The sequence below is a fragment of the Miniopterus schreibersii genome, assembly GCF_964146895.1.
Source record: "Miniopterus schreibersii genome assembly, chromosome: 11".
NCBI classification, from domain to species: Eukaryota; Metazoa; Chordata; class Mammalia; order Chiroptera; family Miniopteridae; genus Miniopterus; species Miniopterus schreibersii.
This window is the reverse complement of record NC_138111.1, coordinates 39,271,420-39,283,913: the sequence shown is the minus strand read 5'-3', so window position 1 is coordinate 39,283,913 and position 12,494 is coordinate 39,271,420. Positions and strand designations below refer to the sequence as shown.

The 12,494-nt window shown below is 39.7% G+C and overlaps 1 protein-coding gene across 6 annotated transcripts in view; it reads right to left on the bottom strand.

Annotated features, from left to right (window-relative positions):
* Positions 1-12,494, bottom strand: part of TRPM3 (transient receptor potential cation channel subfamily M member 3) — a 738,103-nt gene that overhangs the window by 408,301 nt on the left and 317,308 nt on the right. For 3 of the 6 annotated variants that reach the window (XM_081150432.1, XM_081150430.1, XM_081150431.1), the window contains exon 1: positions 5,016-5,347. The exons of 1 other annotated variant lie outside the window; for it this stretch is intronic. In XM_081150432.1, the coding sequence (XP_081006558.1) occupies positions 5,016-5,192 (177 nt within the window). In that variant the 5' untranslated portion in view covers positions 5,193-5,347. Of the gene's footprint in view, positions 1-5,015; positions 5,348-12,494 lie in introns of those variants that run through there. 2 more of the 6 variants (XM_081150428.1, XM_081150429.1) reach the window with 1 other exon arrangement.

Sequence of the window (12,494 nt, the reverse complement as noted above, 5' to 3'; positions counted from 1 at the left end):
AAGAGACAGAAGTTTCTTTATTATCAGGCCCTTAAAATTTTGCCTAACAATACACTGAGTTTTCCTAAAAGCAATTTATGCTTCAAGGTTCCCATCTTGAAGGCACTTAGTAGAATTGGTCCATAACAAGTTCCCTGATGTCGCTAGCCACCATTCACCAGCATGTATAGATATATTGGATGTTTCCTCTCTTCCTGTAGAAACTTAAGTGCTACTCACTAGCATGTGGTTCACTGATATTTTACCTGCCATGTAAAGATTCAGAATTTTAGATATGTAAGGAGACTTTGAAAGTCATAAATTTAAATCATAAATTCAAACGAATCTCAATCTAGTTGTTTTCTAAGAAAACATGAAAGGGAAGTCAGTTTCTGGAATTCTTGGCATCAACTGTAAAAGACAGACCCAATTCATTTTGTCTTTAGGATCTTGCTGTGCTTAAGAGACAATATAATGGACACTGACTGCCATTATAAGGAATTACAAAAGTGGAAAACATTGGCATTTGGGCAGAATTGGTGATCTGGTAGTCTAACTTGATCACCACTTTTTTCATTATTTCCTTTGTGTTACCCAGTTCACATTTATTAATCCTTTTTTGGCTAACATAAAGAGTGAACAGAAAAAATAAAATAAAACAAAACTCTGAGTTTTTGACTGGATTCCAAAATATTGGGAGTTTACTATGCATAATTTTATAAGAATTCAGAGTATAAGCTGCAAAAGTACAATCTAAGAAAATTAGAAGTGATATTACTGACTGTATATGATTTACTTCAAAGAGGTCCTCTATCGAACCTTCAATGGGACTCATACTCATCAATGATATGGAAGTATATTCCTTACTTTTGTCTTAGTCTCATTAGAATCAGTAAGTGACATACCTTTTGTAGCTCACCAAAGAACCAACCACAAAGTCAGAAGTTCTGTCCTTCCTTCTCAGAACTTTTATTCTCAGACACTGGGACCACCATCGAACCAGACAGCAAAAACAGAAATTCAGAAGTTATCCTATATTCTTCTTTCCATCATAGCTAATCAACTCAACAAGGTCCTTTTTATTTTACCTCCACGGCTATTGCCTTAGCCCAGGTCCTCATTAATTCTCCAGGCTTCTAATCTCATCCCTTAGCTTTCAGTCCCACCATTTCCCATCCATTCTAAACATTACATGAAGAGCAGTATATGTAATACCTGAATTCAGTGGTTACCTCCCTGATCAAATCCTATCAATGGCATCCCGGAGTTTTCAAGATAATGGTGAAATGCCTTAGTTTGGCAGACAAGGCCCTCTATGATTTAAACCCTGATGACTGTTCTAGTCCTTTCTCCATTTTAATATCTAAACCAGCTTCACTATTTTTAGCCCTAATAAAGTATGCTCTTCCGTGCCCACAGAGCATGGCAAACTTCATCACAGGGTATCACAGTATTGGAGTTAAGTCAAGCCAAGACGCAAACACTTCATTTTAAAGATAAGGGCACCAAGCTACAGAGAGGTTAAGTAACTTACCCTAGGTCACACAGCTGATTAGGAACACAATGGAATTAGAGCCAGTGTTTAGGCCTAACTGTCCAAACTGTAATTTCTTTAATCTCCTTCTGACATTGCTCAGAGTGGGCAAAGTCATACTGTGTCTTAGTATAAAACTTGGAAAATACTAAAATCATACTGACCCTTTGGTCTTCATTAACAAACTGGCTTTAACATGTGTATACAAAGTCTGTTGCGAGTACAGATATTTCCTTTCCCCCAATGCAACCTATTTTTCGGAAGCCTTTCCTTTAGTAAGCACACCAAGACTTCAATACAAAGAAAGTTCTCTGCTCTAAGATTAATCTTCACATTCAACACGTTACCAAAATAAAATCTCCCAAATAAAACAATGGGTAAGAAATATGCTAAGAACTGCCTTTCACTAAAATAAACTTGACTTTTTTTGTGATCAGTAGTAAGATGAAATACATAAGAATGAAGCCAACAACCAAAGAGAAATAGTTTGGAAAGGGTCCCCTTTGAAATTTATCCATTAGAAAACAATTTCTGTCTTTTGGCTATCATCATCATGAGCTTGTCCAGAAATTCATTTTCAAATCTTATTTCCAAATGCAATCCCAAGTTTAAAATTCAAGTTGGTTGGCATGTTCAAAATCTGCTCTGACATGGACCAAACAAGTAATGAGATGTTTTCAGAAGGAATAAGCAGTATATTCTGACATTCATTAGGTTTAATTCATGCTTCAGAAAGTGGCCTTCCCCCTTCTGATACTTTAGTGCCCTGTTTCTATTAGGAAATGAGAAATGCAGAAAACAGAATTATGAAGCCATTTCTAAACATTAGCCTAGTACTGAAAAAAGTTAACAAAGAAACGCACATTTTCAAGGAAAAGACAGGGAGGGAAATTGGCTTACGCCCAGTCTGTCAGAAATGGTGAGTGATCTGGGTTTAGCTAAATCTGATCATGTCATCATGCCCTACACTGCATTTACTGATGAGGAAGGGCACTGGAAAGGGCGTATCACATTAGAAAAATGCTTGTTAGAGAACAAAAATTACCTGTTGAATAGGGGAATTTGGTTTGCTAGTTTAGGATTTCAATAGACTCCTGGAGACCCAGAGAACCCACCCATCAAATTAGCATGGTGGTGGGAGTGTCCAGGGAGGTAGAACAAGAGAGTGTGAGGGGAGGGAGCAGAAAGTAAGGAAAGAATAGTAAAAATTATTGTTATTAAATATTTAACTTCTAGACTAAACCAGGGAAAATATTGACCAAAAGATGCAAATGATTAGTCAGAAAATTTCATTTTACTTGAAATATAAAAGCCAGGCAAGAATACATAGGGACTAACAAAACAAAGACAGGACAGCAACAACCCAGAGGGGGAAAATTACATAACGTTCATATCCAGAATGTTGATACTACAATCACTCATAGACAAAATCAGTCTCCACTTCTTTCTAAGTATTGCTGAAAGAATTTGGTATCACTTCATCTTTTTAAGATATTGAAATATGCTCAATATCTGAAGTCTCCTGGGATAGCTATGATCTTTCAAAAATTCAGATGTCATTTGAAAAAGTAGTTCTCTAGTAAAACACATCCAGTTGTTGGATTTGAGAAAATTGGAAGAATAGACACAAATGTACTCTATTGAATGAATTGTTATAAAGCACCATGTTAATAAAAGGTGTTAATAAAGGATGGTAGGATTGAGCTGTGTGCCAACAACAGTCCTGGTGTAGTATTGACAATGTCTGCTGATAAATAGCATAGACGGTACTTTCAATTAAAAAAGATGATACGTCTTCTAAAAGTAATCTACCTCAAACAGGCACTTCTCTGCTGGTTGTGTGACAAGAAAATGATGAATAACATTTTCCATTAAAAAGCTAGAGTATTAATTAATATATATTGAGGGTCATATACACACACCTGTTAAGATCATTGTGTAAGTTAAAAAGCATTATTTTGGGGTGAGCCAATGACTGACTTTAAATGAAAAATGCTTCTCATAGCGCATCAAATTGCTACAATCAATTTTCACAATTATGTTAGATTTGTCAAGACATTCTTTCCCCATGAGTCTTGATTCAATAGTGATTCTGGAGGAAAATTTACCTTCACTGGTTAGTTACCTGGTCTCATTCTGTTTCTGTTTCGTGCCCTGTCACACACGTGGTCCCAATACAGGAAAAGCACTTATATCCCAGAAAGCTTCTTTCCCACTCCCCATCCTCAAACCTGCTTTTCCTCCTAACTACTCTTCTGGGGAAGCAAACCATTACCATGACAACAATATGATGGGGGTTTGCCCAGGACGTGGGGGTAGTTTGTGTTGAACAGAATAAGGAAAACTCAGATGGTGGGTAATACATACTCTGTTGGGAAAAGCCACTTAGCTGTCCAAAACTGATTGTCCACGTCAAACTTGACCCAACCAGAACACAGGCTCAGGGAAAAAAGCAGCACAAAAAAACATTGCAAGTGTAGTTCATTCAGGGCTAATTCTTTAATCTTTCCTTATGGCTGAATGGACTCAATGTCCAGTGGTCATCAAATCAAAATATCATATTAAAATGGAACAGAGAATTAAGAACTTTGCCTTGCCTTTTTAACTTCAAATGGCTGTGGGACATCCAGAGATTAGCACTTTTCCCAAATAAATGTTACCACGTTCTCTTTTCTGGGGGAAAAAGACTTGTTTTCTGCACCTTCTAAATTTCATTTGTATTCCTTTCCTTACAAGGCAGATGACAAAGGTAAATTATTATGGAGTCGTGGGGGCTTTTTCAGTATCTATAATGTATTTGCTTCTAGGAAGATGAGTGCTGCAGACACATGGTAGCAGCCCTAGCTCAGGTGTAGTACCATTCTTTTGTGTAACTCGGAGCTGGAGAGAAAGCTCCACTCATCATTCAGTACATATTTAACAATACTTTTCACTACTCACTTCATTTAGAAGATTAAAATTATTACGCTGTTTCTAAAAGAACAAGAACACGGAAAAAGTCACAATCCGATGAGGTTCATTCTTTGTCTTTACCTGAGCAACCACCTAAGGACATAGGACTTTTAAAATAATGAGGAGAATCCTTTGTTCTCTCAGGTTCCATTTAAAGGGAAAGTGGGTCGAAGGGCTTCCCCAGGGAGAGAAAAAACACACCCTGGAGCCAAACACAGGGGAGTAAAAGATTTCACTCCCACTGCTGCTCCCACCCTCCCAAAGAAGTTAATTAATTCTATTTTGGGGATATCTGGGAGGGGTGGGGGAGCACTCAGGAAACCCATTCTCTGCTACCACAATCGCAGTCTCCAATGTGGCTCAGATCATCCTCTCCTCCCTGACACCATGGGGTGAGGGGCTCTGAGGACCTCTCTCCAGCCATGGGCAACAGAGCCATTACTGCATGCATTTCTGCTCCCCAAAATGTGCGTCCCAGCCCAAGTGCGAAGTTGGGTGTTGAGACCTGAAAAGCACAATTAGAGCCATTCAAAGCAGCAAGTTACGGTACCTTGAGAAGCCTGACAGATGGGAGAAAGGCTGCGTGGCACAGCTTCCGGATGGTCCAGTTTAGGGGTCGAGGAGCATCAGTTTGATTCATGACCCCTTCAAAATTCCACCGGGAAAACCAGAAACTGCAAACCTGAGCAATGCCTAGAAAATAAACGGTCCCCCACGCCCCTGGCATCCCATGGTCATCTCCACATCTGCAAATTCCATTAGGGCAGAGGCTTCCTGGAACTTGGGAGACTAGTCAAGTGGCGATGCCCGAGCCACTGAACCTTCTTGAGAAAGCCACCTCCCCTCCGCCTGCAGCCTTGCTCATGCATACCAAATGCGGCTGAATGGAAGCACGCTGCCTGCTGCTCCGGGGAGGGGACTCACGGTTTTGAAGGAGAGGGGCAGCCTGCAGGAAACAGCCTGCGGTCGGAGTCGGAGCAGCCTGCTCAGAACGCGCGCTCCCTCTCCCGCTCTCCTCCCCGCACACGCAGGGCAGGCATTGGGGGAGAACCCGGGCCATTTGCTCTGCTCGCTGGGTTTGTGGGGGGAGCCAGGAGGAGAGGAAAAGGGAACATCAATAGAGCCAGAATGGGGAACTTGCACTTTCTTGCACAAAGCATCTTTGAGGGGCTGGAAACTGGCACAGGGGGAGGGGCTAGGACACAGAGGGAGAAGGGATGCCTCCGAATGATAAGATAAACACTTTCCTTCTGATTTATGTGCTAGAAGAAATTGAGAGCTGTTGTCAAATGGGTCTATACTAAAAGGGATCTCTGTCGTGTTCTGGGGTTTTTATTAACTGTGATTGACTGTCCTCATCCTGATATAAACATTATATAGATGCCAGCCGGCAGAAAGAAAAGCAAACTAACATACACCCTGGGAGCCGCGAGTGAGTGATTTCTTTCATAGAAAGCAGTGTAAACTAATGTGTCTTTGGCTTATCTTTTAACGTGGCAGTTTCTAAATTGGGGGCTATCCCCTACTGGAAAGCTACTTGATACTCTCTCTGCGACAAAAGTTTAACCCTTAAAGTGCCAATGGGAATGCTTTCTATAAAAGATGGAGTTTCCTGAAGTGTGGATACCCACCCCCAACATTTTCTAAGGATGGCTTTAAGAGAGAGTTGCTGTGTTGGCGAATATGGTCCTTAGAAATCCTGTGGTAAGAGAATAAAGGGGAACTTTTCAATTTGAAGGTAGAAATTGGATAATTTCACTTAGAGTAGTGAAGTCTGAGGATTGGGCACTTGCATTGCCCAAGACCCCCTCCCTCCCTCCCATCAGACCTCAGTGGGTGCAGGTGACTGATGGCTGCCGGGAGAATTCCCATCCTTAGAGAATTGCTATCTTACTTATTTTTCCTCTCTATGTCCCTCCCTATGACTACTGATTTTCTCTTTCTAATTAACTTGAAGATACTGGTAAATCTCAGGCTCATGACTACTATGCATTCTGAAGCAGAATGGGGAGAGGTCAGAGCAGATGTGATACGCAGGGACTCTGCTGTAACTCAGAATGTGGATCCTCTGTGGAGTGTAATAAACACCTGACATACTACAATACAACACTACTTCCCTCACAATGGTCCCATGTTCCAGATCTAAGGACACTATTGCAGAAAATCTAGTCCATTAGTGGAATCCATACCTTTGACTTGCTTTGTATAATAAAATTCATGCACCTGATTGTCTTCTATTAAGCAATATTACTTTAATAAATCCCACACACAGTAAGCTCATTTTCTGTCACCATTCCATTTCCACAAAGGATTAAAGGTAGTTTTACAACAGTACCAACTAACATGTCCAGCATTTCTAAATGCAGTACATAAGTTCATGCCATTGGCAACCTTATGAAGTAGATGTTATGGTCAATATCCCCATTTCACAGGTTAAAAAAGTGAGGTTTTGAGAAACAGGCCTAAACCACGTTATGATTGAAACCAGTCTACCAGACTACAAAGATAAGCTCTCCTTTCTCACCTATTTCTTTCAAAATTAAAGGAGCCATAGCAAGAAAGCCACTGTCTCAATTTTCTGGCGATTTTACCTTAATCAAGTATTGAGGTAAAAGATCTTGAAGAAGAAATGCTCTGCATTTCAGATTACTTCTTTGGTGTGATGTTGATGTAGTAAACACTATGAATTCTGAAATCAGGCTGCATCGTTCAAATTCTAATTTTGACCCTGGCCTGGGGCAATTTACTCACCTACCCTGTGCCTTAGAGTCCTCATCTATAAAACGGAGATAAAAATAAAATCACATTCCTAAGGTTGTTTTGACCATTCATGAGCTAATGTCAGTGAAGGACGTAGAACAGTGCCTGGCACATACTGTCCCCTTATGCCATGAACTATCTTCCAGGCACCATGAGCTGATATTAAGGACAGAACCCACAGATAATTTCCAGTTAGTGAGCACAAGTGTGCATACTTACATACTTATAGCAGCAGCTAACGAAGTCAAGTAAGGCAGGTTAAACCCCAGTGCTTCTTATGAGTTACCATGAGTTTAATAAATGGGGCCAGAGGAAGGTGGGAGACAAGGGGCAGTATGGGTTTCCTCATGCAACACTGCAGCGAGGCATTCATCAGCGCGCAAGATACTGCCTTCAGTGAGGCTACAAGGCTCCAGCCTTTCTAAGCTATTAAATGCTATTAAGTGGTTCTGTTGCAGCTGGGAGAAGTCTGCTCCACGAAAACGCTAAAACACTGCAGTTGCCTCTCCCCCGCTCTTCACTATTCCAAAATGTTAAGGACCCCACAAAAATGACAGCATCATTCTGGAAACACACAGCCTTTGATCCCCCTAGCCCTTTTAATTTTTACTCAGTAACTTTGGTCAAAGGGAATAGTTTGGAACTCTGGAATGGGGAAGTAGGAGCATCCACAGCCCTCTCTAACAGCAATTAGAGGAGAGGAGCACAAACCTCCAGAGAACTGATTTGAAGATTACACTGCAAAAGAGGTGAAGATCAAAGGATCACAGTGTGCTAGAGGAGGCTTTTCTTCTCCCATTGGAGTAGTTTGTGCCAGAATTGTTTGCTATCCAAACATCAAAAGCAGGGTTTTCAGGACTCCCCACCCCCAACTTTCAGGAAAGGATATTTTCACATGGAATGATACCTCCCTGGGTTTTAGAGAGGAGGCTAATGAGAAAAGAGCAGAGAGAAGCAAGCCCAGCCCCAGGAGTTAGCATCTCATAAATCCAAAATGCCTGTTTACACATTTTATGAATGTGGATATTTATAAATCTACAGAACAAATTCTAGCAGGCTTAGAAGCCTGGCAAGACCATATGAGCTTTCAGTATCCTACAACACAGCAAACCCAGCACATCAAATCTCTACTCCGTAGCCTGCCCTCGAACAAGTTAATTCTCTCCCGTGCTACATAAGCCTACTTCCCACTTATCATCATCACTTTTTATTTCCCGTGTAAATGATGCTAAACTTAAGAACCATGATAGGATTGACCTTCCTTAACTCTGACAATAAGCCACAATATACGCTCCACATTCCTTCCTTTTGAAAACCACGTTCTCTCTCTTTAGAAACATCATGGCAGCCTCAGTGTAGCACAGCACCGCACTGCACATTGTCTTCCTTTATACGCCTTAATATAAAAGGGGCTGACCCATGAAAACCTAAAAAAAACAGAAAGGAAATCACACAGTAACCAGGTAGTTGAGAGTGTTCCAGAGCCTCCTGCTGAAGTGTGTTTTCTGTTCACGACACTCAAAAAATGTTCCAATGTAATTTTTCACAGTTTGTTATTATAGCATTGGAATTCATAGGTATCCTGGACATTAATTGAACAGAAATTTTGTAGCTCTAATAGATGAATGTAGAAGAATAATATTAAAGTATCCCAGGGATATATCAGGACCAGCCCAATGGTGAGCCTTTGTACGTAACTCCACTTGCCTCTATAACTTATAATCTCAGCATTAACATCCTGCTTGCCTTATGACTGGCCTCAGTTATTAGTTTTGTTGTGTTTGAGAATTCACCATTTTTATCAAAAAGTAATTTGTGTTTTGAACTCTATTGCAAATTTATCTCTTTTTTTCTTTAAAAAGCATGCTTTTCCTGTTTCTCCCCTTTAACTGCACTCAAATACAGTTAGAAATTTTTAGAAGCTCCTACAATATTTTCAAAAATATTAAATCTCTTTATAGAATCCATTGACCTAAAGAGCAGTTCTTATTTAATTCCAAATCTTGAAATAGATAAAATAACTTCTTTTCTTTACTTATTTTCCCCCTTTTGCCATCTTTTATAGGTTATAGATTCTAAGATACATTAAAATCTATCCAAATAAATGACTCACATTATTAAGTAGCTTAAACAACATTTATTCTTTGTAAAATGAAAATATCTCAGAATTAGGATAGCTGTCTACTCTGTTTTCTCCCTAGAGTTGGGATCTCACCACCTGCTTCCCTTCTGCATGAGCAGAGAGCAGGTGAGTTTTTGAGGCAGCCCATTCTGTGGTTGGACAGCTCCAGTTGACAGAAATTTCCTCCTAAAACTGAAGTGAAATGTGCCTCCCTATAACCTCTAAATCGAGTTTCTCTTCTAGAGAATGCCCTCCAAATGTCTAACGACAGGCAACAAGCGCCACTCAAACCTCCTTTTCTCTACATTGGACATCTCGGACCTTAAATCCTGCACGTGTTGGAGTGTAGTTATTTAAAACCCTCTGCAGGGCTAGAGTCAATAATATGTTATAGGGGCACTTTAAATATAATAGCGTCTAATCCTCTTAAATCCTTTGACTTACTTCTCATAAATCCCTTTAGGGACTTTCAAGAAGAAACTCACTAGTAATTTAGCTTCTTCTAAAATTTTTCTTCATGAAGTTTATTCAACTTCAGTTTAAGTAACAGCTGACTACCCCCACCCCCGCCCCACCACACACACTCAAAGCAAGTGTGCCGAACAGAACCTCTGCTGCAAGGTGACCTCCATTCTCCATCGTATCTGAAGCCTGAACACTTGTAAATCCTTTTCTCTTTTTCTTTTTTACCCTGACTCATAAAGGAGGTAGTGATACGGCCCGGATAATGGGAAGCCTATGCTCGTATCAGAAAATGAGCAGGGCTTGGGCCGTCTGTGCTTCATTCTCACTGTCTTTACCCTGTAGCTTTAGTATCAGACTCAATTCAAACTCAAGTCCCACCTCTCTTTAGCTGTGCAGCCCTGGACCAGCTACTTAACCGCTCAGAGCCTCAGTTTCCATGTTGTAAAACAGGGTCTGTAACAGTTTCCACCTCGAGGTTTCTGGGAGAATTAAAAGCAATCAGTGCAGTGCTGAGATAATAAAAACACACTTCAGTGTAATACAAGGATGATAGTGTTCATTCGCTGACACCACTGGCATAGACCTAATGGCCTGGTTTAAACCCCAGCTTTACCAGTGCATGCAGTGTTGGGAAGTTTCCTAACCTCATCATGCTTTGGTTTCTCATCTGCAAAGCGGGGATAATAATACTACCTATGTCAAAGGAATATTGTAAAATTAATTAGATAATATGTGCGGAGCCCTTAGAAGAGGAACCAGTATGTGGTAAGTGCTCAAAAATATTAGTAATGTATTATTTCCAATATGAAGTCATATGTGCTGTCCTTCCCAAAGCTGCTGCTCTCAGAAAACAAAGCAAAACAAAACACCTGCCTTTCCTTCTTGGCTTCTTCCAAGAAGACAGTAAGCTGCAGAGAACACAGGGGGAGAGAACCACACATGGCTCTACTTAACTGCTTTCTCTCTGCAGTGGAGAGGGGATATCTTTTACTAACAGAGTCTAAAACTTTAATACATAAAATGTTTCACTTTGGAAAATGCTAAGGTATATAAGCAGCTTCTTTCACCAAAATGCTAAGGTCTATAAGCAGCTTTTTTCACCAAAAATAGAAATCCTACATATACACCCACACTAAAAATGTATAACAAATTTTCAAAGGCCAAAAGCTAAAATACATCCTCATTCAAGCTTTGAAACTCTAAAACCTCTATTCACAAAGGGTGTAATTTTTTGGTATGATTCTGAAATTTTAATGAATCCATGGAGGCTTGTTAAAAATATAAGAATTTGAGATGTGCATTTCTAAGCCAATTAATATCTGCATTTTTAAAATATGGTAGATGTTCTTTGTTCTGAGCCTCGACATTACACAGACACATACACCACGTGCACACAAACACACACATGCACACACATAAGATAGGTATTTAAGATAATTTTGTATTATAAAAACCATAAATCTGGCCAACATGTTAAAGAACTCATGAATTAATATCTTTTGGGAGGAAGATTTAAGTAGTGAATCTCCAATTACTGTTTGTATACACTGTGTATTGGAAGGAAGCTCAGCATTTCAGTGCAGCATTAGTTCTATCTTTTGGTGAATGGATACTCAAATTAGACAAAAGTATAAGCTCAAGCCTCACATATATCTTCTCAAACACCATCTGACTCCCACTCGTGAGAGCAGAGAGCCTGCCCCAGCCACACGCACTACTTTGTGCATCTGGGCTTCTGACAACTATGGCTAGCACTGGGTTGAACCATAAGGTCTGTTCACCTGGGAAACAGAGACATGCTGTGATCTGGAAAATTCTCAAAGCCTCAGCTCTGCACGGTAGAGGATTTTAATGAAGAAAGCTAATGAAAACCATACTTGCTATTTTTGTCAGCCTGTTAATGCTTATTCTGGTATAGTTTAATAACCACGAGCCTTTTATTTTTATTTTTATTAATAATAGTAACAGGGATTACATGATTTTAGTTTCTGAGGCATTGGTCCAATTTTTTTTTCTCATTAGGAGGCAAAATATCCATGCAAACAACAAGGATTCTGAAGTCAGGGAGAAATGGGTTTTAATCCACATTAAGTCATTGGGCAATTCATATAACTTTTATGAATTCTCATCATTAAAATAAATACAGTGGCTAATTACCATAATATTAACATGATGATTGATAATTTTTTGAGTACTTACTATGTGCTAAAGTTTTCTAAGTGCATAGCTCATTTAGTTTTCACAATAAACCCATGAGAGTTGCAGCATTATTATCGCATATTACAGATGAGGAAAGTCTCAGGGAAGCATAGATTCAGAGAGGTTACAAAACTTGCAGAGGTCACATAGCTGGTAAAGAGATTTGAATCCAGGTCTATCCGATTCTATAATCTGTGCATCTGATTCTGTAATCTGTGTTTACCCATCACAATATGTTACTGCCAGTTAAATTAAAAAAACAAAAAAAACAAAAAACTTCCTGTGGCTTTCCAAAAGGAAGATAACATTTGATCACTAACACAGTCTGAAAAGAGGAAAAATAACTTATTGGACCCAACTTTAACATTAGAATCCTGCAGAGCACAGGATGGATTAGTGGTTTTCCCAATGGTTCAGGTTTCTTATGTTTTCACTGCTGACTTCCACATTCCTTCTCTACTCTCCAGTTCTATTGGCAGGAAG